General features: G+C 39.3%; 1 protein-coding gene across 8 annotated transcripts in view; it reads left to right on the forward strand.

The window, feature by feature from the left end:
• Window positions 1–13,635, forward strand: part of LOC133635041 (rho guanine nucleotide exchange factor 18-like) — a 129,681-nt gene that overhangs the window by 68,960 nt on the left and 47,086 nt on the right. For 7 of the 8 annotated variants that reach the window (XR_009822010.1, XM_062027769.1, XM_062027770.1 and 4 more), the window contains 8 exons: window positions 3,958–4,025; window positions 4,427–4,472; window positions 5,989–6,166; window positions 6,298–6,425; window positions 9,329–9,469; window positions 12,968–13,218; window positions 13,285–13,410; window positions 13,507–13,624. Coding sequence is in view for 7 of the 8 variants with exons in the window: in XM_062027769.1 (XP_061883753.1) it covers window positions 3,958–4,025; window positions 4,427–4,472; window positions 5,989–6,166; window positions 6,298–6,425; window positions 9,329–9,469; window positions 12,968–13,218; window positions 13,285–13,410; window positions 13,507–13,624 (1,056 nt within the window). In the remaining variant the exon portion in view is untranslated. The remainder of the gene's footprint in view (window positions 1–3,957; window positions 4,026–4,426; window positions 4,473–5,988; window positions 6,167–6,297; window positions 6,426–9,328; window positions 9,470–12,967; window positions 13,219–13,284; window positions 13,411–13,506; window positions 13,625–13,635) is intronic. The other variant, XM_062027766.1, reaches the window with a different exon arrangement.

Here is a 13,635-nt window from a genome sequence, read left to right on the forward strand (position 1 = left end):
GTAACCTGCAGTATATGATTTCCTTTTCGGTGCCATTTTTGTTCAGCTCTTCTCAGTTTTTATAAGTTACCGGCAATGTTGAAATGATCACTTTTCATAGGTACGGAAGTAGTAGCAGGTAGCATCTTTTTTTTCACAATGCACTTCCGCCATGACCCGCCCCCGCCAAATTTTTATTGGTTGACGTGTGTGTGTGTGACGATTACTGATATACGCCTAGTCTCTTACGTGAATGAGATAAATAATATTATTTGATATTTGACGGTAATGTGTTAATAATTTCACACATAAGTCGCTCCAGAGTATAAGTCGAACTGTGAAAAAAACTGCTACTTATAATCCGAAAAATACGGTATATATGTATATATATTAGGGGTGTAACGGTACGTGTATTTGTATTGAACCGTTTCGGTACGGGGGTTTCGGTTCGGTTCGAAGGTGTACCGAACGAGTACACATGCTAGCAGCGACCGGGCTAGGACAACATGTAAAAGCCAGAGCTGGAAGACCCTCCTGCCTCGTTAAGATCTCCCGTTTGGGAACACTTTGGCTGGGCGATACAACAATGGAGGACGGAGGTTTCACCCTTCACTCTACCCGGCAGTGGGTCTCCACAGCTCCGGACTCCAGGGTAAATGACGAGTCCGGCGATTAGTTGCAAATCGTGGCTTTATTGAGGTCTTGCACACAGCCAATCCAACAAAACACTAGCCACTCCCCGCACTCACCTACTGCTCACTCACCTCGCTCGCCCACACACTCACCTCACATGCTGTCACATATTAAAGGGCCACACAAACACACACATACGCTACTCTCATAAAACATGCTAACCCATTTGAAGCGTCACCACCGCATTCAAGCAGCCTCTCAGGGATGAAGCAATAACAAATGTTTTTATAGCAGCAGATATAAGTCCATATTGCATTAAAAACTACATTTTGACCCACTTCTATGGTGGAAGAACAATAAGCCCAAGTTAGCCAGGCTGGGGGGGTGGGGGGTTAATCTGAGGCTGAGTTGACTTGAAACTGTTTAATGTTGCACTTTTTATATGTAGAAGAAAAGTTGTGTCATTTTATTTAATCTGAGCAACAACTTGAGGCAGTTTAATGTTGATTAACGTGCACCCCGACTTAAACAAGTTGAACAACTTATTGGGGTGTTACCATTTAGTGGTCAATTGTACGGAATATGTACTGTACTGTGCAATCTACTAATAAAAGTCTCAATCAATCAATCAATCAGAAAAAGCACTTTATATGTAGAAAGGTTTTGTTAAGAAACCATTCTGAGCCTTATCTTATTTTTTTTTTTTTTTAATATATGTTGACCACATTAACCCTGGCAATGGACCCTGTGTGTATATGTATGTTATGCCATTGTTTACAAATTTGGTAAATAAATAACCAAAAAATGTATATTTTGTTGTTTTCTTACTATACCGAAAATGAAGCAAACCGTGACATACCGAACCAAAATTTTTGTGTACCGTTACACCCCTAATATATATATATATAGCTATGTAGCTTACCACCACCAGGTGTGAATGAATTATGGGTTTTTAACATGTAAAGCGACTTTGAGTACTTAGAAAAGCGCTATATAAATCCCAGGGATTATTATATACACTACCGTTCAAAAGTTTGGGGTCACATTGAAATGTCCTTATTTTTGAAGGAAAAACACTGTACTTTTCAATGAAGATACCTTTAAACTAGTCTTAACTTTGCTAATGTGGTAAATGACTATTCTAGCTGCAAATGTCTGGTTTTTGGTGCAATATCTACATAGGTGTATAGAGGCCCATTTCCAGCAACTATCACTCCAGTGTTCTAATGGTACAATGTGTTTGCTCATTGGCTCAGAAGGCTAATTGATGATTAGAAAACCCTTGTGCAATCATGTTCACACATCTGAAAACAGTTTAGCTCGTTACAGAAGCTACAAAACTGACCTGCCTTTGAGCAGATTGAGTTTCTGGAGCATCACATTTGTGGGGTCAATTAAACGCTCAAAATGTCCAGAAAAAGAGAACTTTCATCTGAAACTCGACAGTCTATTCTTGTTCTTAGAAATGAAGGCTATTCCACTAAATTGTTTGGGTGACCCCAAACTTTTGAACGGTAGTGTATATATATATATATATTCGCCATTTGGATGTGAACCGATTTTTTTGTGCACCCCTACGAGGTTATAGTTACGACCTTGTTTGTGACTGTTTCTCCTCATATTGCGACTTTCTTGCCGACTTAGCTCTTACAGCGTTGTGACTTTTCTTTTTAGCGAAACCTTTGTACTTTTTTCCTGTAAACTCCATATATTTATAAAATAAAACCCCTAGTAATTTGACTGCTACTCTGCTTGTAGAAACTGTGCATTTACAGTACTCCAGTCACACCATGTCTGTTTTGTTTATATTCCAATCCGACATACTTTTTTTTGTTGTTTTTTTTTTTGCCGTGGGCCTGCTATACGTCCGACATGGGCATCTCTCTGCATGCTACTGCCAGACTGTGAGGTGGTCCGAGTGCTGATAAGAGCCGTGATATCAGCAAACAGAAAAACACGGTGTCCTTGCTTATCTTTGGCTAATCTTTTACCTCCACCAAGCAGAATTCTGGTCATACAGTTGGAGTACCATCACCTCTGTTTCCTAAAAGGATTTAGCTTGCGTTTGGACTATTTGGGCCATGACGATGAAATTATCTTTTTTGTTTGTGTGCATATCTGCTTAACTGTCAAGGTCTTATCTTTTTTTTTCTGGCCTGAGCAATGATTGCCTCGGGCTGACCTCATCAGAGTGTTTCAGGTTTATTGAAGGTAAGACCGCTGCCCTGCTGGACGACGTGGTTTCGACCGAGATCGTTTTTTTTGGAGTATTATGCAGAACGACCGCAGCTGTGTTTCTGATACATTTGTTGGGAGACGGTTCAAATCCTTTGATGCCGGTAAAGATCTTGACGTCTGAGTGTGGTCTGGCGCTGTACAGGCGGTTGTTTCTGCTAAGCTATATTTATGATTTACATGACATAATGTGCCGGGTGAGTAATACTGGACCGATGTTAAAAAAAACGGGTCATGACTCTGCCGCTGATGTTTATATTCAGAAGCCAGTTACTGTTGACTTTTCCTTCAACCTTGCCAGAAACGCTTCATAAGTTACCAGACAAGTGGGAGGGTTTTCAGTGATATATGTGGTAAAAACTCATGGGATTAGTTGTTTTTTTCTCCAGCTAAAAGTGTAAATGAAAATATTCCAATACAGTGTTTGTGCGCTGGAGGTCGTGTTTTGTCCTCATTGTCGCTTACAGAATAGAAGAAGCCTTTCTGATCAGCTGTTGGTGGAAGTTGCTGGTGTGGCTTACATTGTGTTGTGAATGCTGACTTTGGCACCAAGCTAATGTGGCAATAACAATAATCTTTTTGCATCCCGCTACTCTACTGTATGAACCGCGTTCAGTGGAGGACTGTGTTTATTTCAGTTAGCATTTTTCCTAGTCTAGATTAACATTTAGTGTGATTAATGCCATATTTATTCTAAGGATGGGCGATATGGCCTAAAATCTGTATACAGAGATTTAGTGCAGCCTCTTCACAATATATTATTTGGCAAATAAATGATAACGGATCCAAGGGTTTCCCCGTGATTGCCAAGATATCCGTGGGGGTGGGGGCGTGGTTTACCATAAAATCATCGTATGCTGTAATTTGCATAATTTGCTATGATGTTAAAAAGGTTAATTTTGTTTTTTACATACATTCAAAAACAAATCTGTTGTTAATAATTAGTATTAACATACAGTACAGGCCAAAAGTTTGGACACACCTTCTGATTCAATACGTTTTCTTTATTGTCATGACTATTTACATTGTAGATTGTCACATCAAAACTATGAATGAACACATGTGGAGTCTTTAGCTTTAGCGTCAATGTAGTTGTTCTTTGTGTTTCAGATTGTGCTGTGAATGTTCACAAGAGCTGCAAGTCTCTGCTGGGTGAGTGCACCAGCACCAAGAACAAGGTAAACACTTCATTGGAGCATAGAAAAACAACATATCCAGTCTAATGAACCAAAACACATTTTTTTCCCATATAATATTGCCTATTTAAATTGCTTATTATGCATTTTTGAGTAGCCATGACATTGTGAACTGTTTATATCATGTTAGTGTTTTTGAAGGCTTGGACTTTGACCATCAGTGCAGTTACACAGCCTCAGTTGTAGTATGTTACTACTTTTATCTTGACTTTGTCATGGTTGTAATCGCCCCTTACTCACTCAAAAGCTTGACATGGACGAATAATATCAAACGTAATAAAAAGTGACATTAAAGTCACTGTCATTGGAACATTTTTGATGGTTTTAGCCCTTTTTTCAAGCGATATTCTCACCCTGTAAATATTGTTGTTTTCCCCACACAGAGAGATTCTTTATCAAGGACAGGCCTGTCTGGATCCCCTAATATTGGTGGGTATAAATCAGTTCATTCATATAGTTCCAATTCTTGACCAAAGTCCACAAAGTAAGAACTTTCAGTAAGCGCTTTAGAGAGGCGAGGATAGCCGGTAACAGAAGACCCAGTGAGATTTGGTTATACAAACCCCAAAAACCAGTGAAGTTGTCACGTTGTGTAAATGGTAAATTAAAAGAGAATACAATGATTTGCAAACCCTTTTCAACCTATATTCAATAGAATAGACTGCAAAGACAAGATATTTAACGTTCGAACAAGTAAACTTTGTTATTTTTTGCAAATATTAGCTCATTTGGAATTTGATGCCTGCAACATGTTTTAAAAAAGCTGGCACAAGTGGCATAAGAGACTGAGAAAGTATGAGGAATGCTCATCAAACACTTTATGGAACATCCCACAGGTGAACAGGCTAATTGGGAGCAGGTGGGTGCCATGATTGGGTATAAAAGCAGCTGTCATGAAATGCTCAGTCATTCACAAACAAGGACGAGGCGAGGGTCACCACTTTGTCAACAAATGCATGAACGAATTGTCGAACAGTTTAAGAACAACATTTCTCAACGAGTAATTGCAAGTATTTAGAGATTTCACCATCTACGGTCTGTAATATCATCAAAAGGTTCAGAGAATATAGAGAAACCACTGCACATAAGCGGCAAGACGGAAAACCAACACTGAATGTCCGTTACCTGCGATCCCTCAGGCGGTACTGCATCAAAAAGCGACATCAGTGTGTAAAGGATATAACCACATGGGCTCAGGGACACTTCAGAAAACCACTGTCAGTAACTACAGTTCGTCATTACCTCTGTAAGTGTAAGTTAAAACTCTACGAAGCAAAGCGAAAGCCATTTATCAACAACACCCAGAAATGCTGCCTCCGCTGGGCCCCAGCTCATCTAAGATGGACTGATGCAAAGTGGAAAAGTGTTCTGTGGTCTGACGAGTCCACATTTTCAAATTGTTTTTGGAATCTGTGGACGTTGTGTCCTCTAGAACAAAGAGGAAAAGAACCATCCAGATTGTTATAGGCACAAAGTTCAAAAGCCAGCATCTGTGGTGGTATGGGGGTGTATTAGTGCCCAACTTACACATCTTTGAAGGCACCATTAATGCTAGAAGGTACACACAGGTTTTGGAGCAACATATGTTGCCATCCAAGCAACGTTATCATGGACGCCCCTGCTTATTTCAGACTGGCCTGCCTGTTGTCCAGACCTGTCTCCCATTGAAAATGTGTGGCGCATTATGAAGCCTAAAATACCACAACAGAGACCCCGAACTGTTGAACAATTTAAGCTGTACATCAAGCAAGAATGGGAAATAATTCCACTTCAAAAATGTCTCCTCAGTTCCCAAACCTTTACTGAGTGTTGTTAAAAGGAAAGGCCATGTAACATAGTGGTAAAAATGCCCCTTTGACAACTTTTTTGCCATGTGTTGCTGCCATTAAATTCTAAGTTCATGATTATTTGCAACAAACTTCTGTGTCATTCCCCCCCCCCCCAGCACTGAAAGAGCGGGCCAGAGAGCACGAGCAGTCGGGCACACCCTCGTCACAAACCCAACTGAATGGGAACCCAACTTTCCCCGGCGCCCCCGGCATGACCATCATTCCTCGGGGACCAAGTAACCAGCCCAGTGCGTCCTGTCCTGCAGCGCCCAACTCAAACCTCAGCATCCCAGCGTCAGTGGCGTCACTTCTTCCTTACTCGAAAATGCCTTTCAAATGAAGGGTTTTATCTTCAGAATTCTCCAAATAAATAAGATAGGAGCACACAACTGAGACAAATAAGCAGTAGTTTTTTTCCCACTTAGGACCTGTGTGTTGTCTCTCAGAACTCTCCACGGGGAGATGGATGAAACCGACGCCCTTCGCTCCAAGCGCTGCAACGAAGACACCATTTCCCTCGTCCCCTCCACCACGGAGTCCATCATAGTGGAAGGTACGTTGTCTACCCTTTTAGCAGCCTGCAGAGGTTGTTTTTAGGTCTCCTATGTAACCGTGACCGCACGCTGGCTCATCAATTTGGACTGTGGGAGTGCGAGATAGGCTAAAATTGGGTTCACTAAGCCGTCCTCTACCTTGCTCTCCATGCAGCGCTTCAGTACCGTGTCACTCTTGTGTAACGTGAAAGTCTCTCAAAAAGTCCAAAACAGAGTTTGTCTGTCTATTGACAATTCCCCCCACAATTCAGCATTAATAATAATATATTTTATTTGTAAAAAGCACTTTACATTGAGTAAACAACCTCAAAGTGCTACAGTGTATTAAAAAAAAAAAGATAATAAAAAAAAACAATAACAAAAAACTAGAACAGCCAAATATCTAGAACTAGTATGCATATATCTAAAAAAAAAAAGAGGCTTTTTTAAAAGAAGGGTTTTTAAGCCTTTTTTAAAAGCATCCACAGTCTGGGGTGCCCTCAGGTGGTCAGGGAGAGCGTTCCACAGACTGGGATTAAACAGCACTGCATTAAATGCTAAATGAATCGCTGTAAAAACTTAGATCAGAGATTGATTGAAGTAAAGGCAGTATAGCTTTGAGGGCGGTGTAGCTCGGTTGGTAGAGTGGCCGTGCCAGCAACTTGAGGGTTCCAAGTTCGATCCCCGCTTCCGACCATCCTAGTCACTGCCGTTGTGTCCTTGGGCAAGACACTTTACCCACCTGCTCCCAGTGCCACCCACACTGCTTGAAATGTAACTTAGATATTGGGTTTCACTATGTAAAAAAGCGCTATATAAATATAATTAACTTCCGTAATTCACAGTAATGTCTGAATGTCATTAAAACAGTTTGCTCCAACTTTTGACACTTCTTCCACTCCCGTCCTTGCACGCTACACCGCTACAACAAAGACGACGGGGAGAAGACGCTGGCCACGTAAATAAGACAGCCCACAAAACGGCGCATCCTGAAGCGACTGTCAGAAAGCGACTTGAAGATGATGTGTAAAACATCATCTGTGCAACATTTTGAGCAAAGAACCACCATTGCATGTTATGTAGACCACAAGGAAGTCTTTTACATTTAGAAAAAAAAATAAAAAATAATAGGACTCCTTTAATGCGCCCTATAAACCGGTGCCCCTTATATATGAAAATAGATCTAAAATAGACCATCGGCGGTGCAATTTATAATCCGGTGCGCCCTATGGTCCGGTAAATACAATATATTTACAAAGTCATTGGACTTTAAGCACTTCCTGTTGAGCATTCTCATGTTGGCAGTTCACCCTTGTGTGGTGTTCGGGTCTGTGGGACCCCTTTTCATTTTTTATTAAAAGAAAAATGATACAATTAATTAATTTTTCAAACTGAGACTCACTGACTTTGGCTCATTTTCTGTGAAGAACATATATCAGAATACATATTTAATGACCACACACAATACACCCCCCCTACACATTTCTATTACATATAAGATGTCCGGGTCCATTGGAGAAGTGTGGAAATTGAGGTTCTGTCTACCACACACACACACATACACACACACACAGCAGGCCTAGACAGGAGGAGGACAGAGTGTGGGTACACAGAACATCAGAGGGTCAAATGTGTGAGAAAAAGAGGGCAGACAGTGTTGACAAACAATGTTGCAACCTTGTGTGGGAACCGCAGGTGCAGAAACACAAAAGAAGAATCCCTGTGGGATGCAGAAACTGGCAGAGAAATTTTCCGTGCAACGTTCATATTGTTGTTACTTAGCCAGCGTTTGTGGGTCTGATGGACCCGTTTCATTTTGTGGCTTTTAATGCCTCACAATCCAACACTTTTGTGTGAAAATACTGAACAGATGTTTATTGGGATAAGGTAAACATCTGTTCAGTATTTTAACATAAAAGTGTTTGATTATGAGACATTAAAAGCCACAAAATGCAACGGGTCCATCAGACCCACAAACGCTGGCTGAGTCACAACAATATGAACATTACATAAGGGTTAAAGACATGTTTGGAAAAGCAACCAACTACTGCCACAACACTTTGATTTATTGTCATTCAAATATTACAGTTTAATATATTCTAACAATTGTCACAATAACACCATAATAACCGAATTAAGGGTAACATTGCTACAAACTTAATCAATGTGAACATGGTAGATTTAGGCATAAAATAAAATGAAAGAAACACCAGATGTAGAAACACACATTTTTACAATGGAGTCCAGGGTGCACATTGTGCCGTCAACAAATTGCGAGCGCTGCACAGAACTCTAACTACAAAGATGGTGGTCATGTTGACTTATGTCTTTGTATCTTACTGTTTTGTTATTTTATCTGTTGAAGTGGATCATTTACAATGAAAGAGGGTATTGCATGTTGCTACAGCATTAGTCTGCTGCCAGCCACAGCAGGAGTAGCTGATTGGTTGCACCTGCGCTGATTGGAGGAGGTGCAGCCAATCCAGAGGGCGCTTAAAGTCGGCTGACAGTTCATCTTTAAAACAGTGTGACGTGGGTTGCACTGGAATGGCTATTGCGACATCCAGTGGACACATTAGAACAGCAGTTTCTTTCATTAGAAAATTGCAGCTCATTTTTATACTCGGAAAACTAATTTTGCAGGACGCAGGCTGGATTAAACCGGTTTGACACCCCTGCCTTAAACACTTTTGATTGGGAAGGCAAAAAAACGTGAGGCTCGACAATTCTGATTGGCCAACATGTCTGTCACTCAAATGCCGATGACGGCGGAGGAAAAAAAACAAACCTCAGCCCATTGTGGTTATTTATCGCACTAATTAAAATGTCGATTTGATCACTGTCAATCGTGCAGCCTAAGCTCAGACAGTAGACAAGCCGTGTGTCCTCTCCTCATTGTCATTTTGTTCCCTCCTGCTCGCAGATGCTCACTACGCTGCAGTACGGGCTGATCTGGAGTCTGATGCGCAGGACCTGGAAGCAGAGTCCTGGAGTTTGGCTGTTGACCAGCAGTATGTTAAGAAACACTCCAAAGAGGCCACGAAGAGACAGGATGTCATATATGGTTAGTGCATTTTTGACCAAGGGTGTCCCCATACAATATTGAAATCGAAAAATATGTCCAACATCAGCAAAAAAACATGGAATTATATTCGGTTGCATATAAAATCTCTGAAATACAGCGTTCAGATACAGTTTTCCAGCGTATTTACTTGTGCAAAACATCTGAATGTCCTCTAATAAGCACACATTTTTTTCTAATTTAGTCAAGTCATTTACAAAAGGTAAACACGGCAGGCTATAGACTACTAGGAGCTACACAAAAGCTACAGTAAGCACACAATAGCACACAAGCTAGACATACCTAAAATGATTGAACAATATTGCAGTTTAAAACTTGACCTTTGTCAATATAAACAAGTATCAAATAAGTATAGTTGCATATTACTTACGCAGAAGCGTATTAGAAAGTATCCAGTAACAAACTGACCGCATCATGCTGAATTATTGTGGCCACGGGATGTTGCAAAAAAAGCAATGGCCTCTCCACTTGAATCTAAAGACGTCATAAGTGCATTCCAGTCAGTTAATAATAAAAAGGTTATGTTTTTCATACCTACCATTGTTTTCTGTTTGTCTCATTTCACTTGATCAAACATTTTCTAACATTCCTCTCTGCAATATAATAAAAGTATGTATGATTTATGCTGATGTCGTATTGGTTCAGTGTCGTTATCGGCCGGTATTCAAGGCTCAAATACCAGTATCAAATCAGAAGTAGAAAAGTTGTATTGTGACGTCCCTTTTTATTACTTTTACAGTGTTGGCGCTAGGAATTTTCAAAATGGTGTACCAGGAACCCCATCAAGTCATAAAAATGGGGTCTCACAGCAAATTTGACAACAACTGATAAATGTATGCGTTATCCTGTTGTATCTCACATTCTATATTGTGTTTTGGCAAAAGGTTGTCATAAACGGCAAAGGGTATTCTGGTAAAATATGCAGAGATGAGATGTAGCCGTATCAAAATATTACTTGAAATCAATTTTTGGCAGCAGCAAAGTGGTCGTTTGGGTAGATTTGAGCTCTGTAAAGGGTTTTTCAACAAGTAAACGGTACAGTAGGTACTTGATTTTGATATATGTAATGCCCAGAAGGGTATTCTAGTCAAATATGCAAAGATGATATTTGTCATATTGTCAGTAAAAGTTGAATCACTTTTTGTCAGGCAATATTACATTTAATGAACATTTTACATAAATGAATACATCCAAACACTTTATAAAGATTTATTAAGTGCACGAAGAAATAACGGTTACAATTTTATGTATCTTCCAAACAAGAAAGAGGTTTTATCACATCAACATCGGACTAACAACAGTCCTTTAAATCTCATTAATACCACATAAAAGGTATTTCCGGACATGATAGAGGCTTAAATATAACTATATCTGAGGAAGAATGGACAATAATCTGGAGATATCAATGGACTTGTACCAGCTCACCCAAGTGGAGGGAGTTTGGCTGGAAAAGTTTGATCAGATTTTTTATTACACCTTCTCAGAAGTCTCACTATGATAACTCTCCTGCCTGTTGGACAAATTGTGGGAATTCAAATGCAAACCACTACCATGTTTTCTGGGACTGCGCCGCCATAAAGGACTATTGGAAAGAGATAAACCAAGCTCTATTTTCAAACGTGAAATACCCCTTGAAAGTAAGACTCGGTTTTTCGGTCATGCACCTCAGGACTGGCTGAAGAAAGATAAACACTTAATGAATATCCCACTGGTGGCCTGTAAAAAAGACCATTACGAGGAAATGGATATCCCAGGAGAGCCCAACTTTAAAGCAATGGATGGAAATCACAATGGACATATATAAAATGGAGAAGACAACTGCCTTTATTAATTATAAATTGGAGAAATGTACTTCATACTGGGAAAACTGGGTCAATTATGTCACGGCCCCATAAGCCTGACTTTAATTTCTCAAATTAGTGATTTTACTGCTTATATATATATATATATATATATATATATATATATATATATATATATATATATATATATATATATATATATATATATATATATATATATATATATATATATATATATATATATATATATATATATATATCTGTTTATATTATTTTATTTTATTTCTGATTATTATTATTAATAATGTATTATTATTTCTTTTTTCTTATTATTTCTTTTTTCTTTATTTAATTGATGTATTTGCAAATACTATTTTGTAGGGATGTCCGATAATGGCTTTTTGTCGATATCCGATATGCCGATATTGTCCAACTCTTTAATTACCGATACCGATATCAACCGATACCGATATCAACCGATATATACAGTCGTGGAATTAACACATTATTATGCCTAATTTGGACAACCAGGTATGGTGAAGATAAGGTACTTTTTAAAAAAATGAATCAAATAAAATAAGATAAATAAATTAAAAACATTTTCTTGAATAAAAAAGAAAGTAAAACAATATAAAAACAGTTACATAGAAACTAGTAATTAATGAAAATTTGTAAAATTAACTGTTAAAGGTTAGTACTATTAGTGGAGCAGCAGCACGCACAATCATGTGTGCTTACGGACTGTATCCCTTGCAGACTGTATTGATATATATTGATATATAATGTAGGAAGCAGAATATTAATAACAGAAAGAAACAACCCTTTTGTGTGAATGAGTGTAAATGGGGTGGGTTGGTGCACTAATTGTAAGTGTATCTTGTGTTTTTTATGTGGATTTAATAAAAAAAAAAAAATAAAAAAAAACGATACTGATAATAAAAAAACCGATACCGATAATTTCCGATATTACATTTTAACGCATTTATCGGCAGATAATATCGGCAGACCAATATTATCGGACATCTCTACTATTGTGTTTTTCTGCTGTTTCTTTCTTTTTTTGGGGGTGGTATGGTTGGGATATAAACCAAAAAATACATTTTGACATTTAGGGCAGACAACAGATATATGATGTATGTGAAATTGATGTAATGGATAGGAATGTCTGATGCTGGGTGTCTATAAAACTAAAATGAAAAAAAAGATAAAGGCTTAAGTAATGTCAAACACGTAGCGTTACAATAACCAGGAAGATAAAGATTTAGTCTCACACCTAGTAATCCGCTGTGGACAGATGAAGCCAAGCAATGCAGGTTTAGCCCGCGGTAGGCGCTCCCGCAAAGGAAATACATTTTTGGCGGGCAATCAAATTTTAGTACAACACCGGCAAATATAAACAAAACAAAACACAGGCGGAAAGCGATAATCGATAAAAAAGACATCGGTAAAAAAAAAAAAAATCCAGAAATGCGCGTCCTTTCTGATTTCAATGCGTAAAAAGACGCCAACATTGCTTTTATTCAACCACATACACTCACTTGTTCCTCGATTTAGCTGGTAACCAAATAAATAGATATTATTTTGTATTTTCCCCAATAGGATACAAATGATGTTGTGTGATTATAGGTACTATTTACATGATTTGAACATTGAAACAAATCACTTCATGCTCCCGCAGAGCTGATGCAGACGGAAATGCATCACGTCCGCACGCTGAAGATAATGCTGCGCGTCTACGTCAAAGAGTTGAAGGAGAACCTCCAGCTGGATTCAAGCAGGCTGGACTGTCTCTTCCCACGCTTGGAGAACCTCCTGGACCTCCACACGCATTTCTTGTCTCGTCTCAAAGAACGCCGGCGAGACAACATTGTTTCGCCCGCCGACGCCAACTATACGGTCGACAGAATAGCAGACATACTAATTGCACAGGTAGACCACAGGCAAACAAAAACATGCACTTATTTATTTTTTGTTGACATTTTTTTGTGTGTGCAGTTTTCAGGTGAAATAGGTGAGAAGATGAAGGAATGTTACGGGGATTTCTGTAGTCACCACACGGAGGCAGTGGGCTACTACAAAGAACAGATGCAAGCAAACAAAAGGTTCCACAGCATCATACGGGTAAGACCGTGGTCTCTCTCCTCACCTTGTCTTTGTTGTGCAGCCGCATGACTCTCCCTGCCCTCTCCAGTTCAACCTTTCATTTTCTCCTCACAGAAAATCAACAACCTGTCCATCGTGCGGCGGTTAGGAGTATCCGAGTGCGTTCTGTTGGTGACACAGCGCATCACCAAGTACCCAGTGCTGGTGGAGCGGATTCTGCACAACACTGAAGGTTCTTTACAT

This window comes from Entelurus aequoreus, linkage group LG19 (genome assembly GCF_033978785.1).
Source record: "Entelurus aequoreus isolate RoL-2023_Sb linkage group LG19, RoL_Eaeq_v1.1, whole genome shotgun sequence".
In the NCBI taxonomy this organism is placed as follows: Eukaryota; Metazoa; Chordata; class Actinopteri; order Syngnathiformes; family Syngnathidae; genus Entelurus; species Entelurus aequoreus.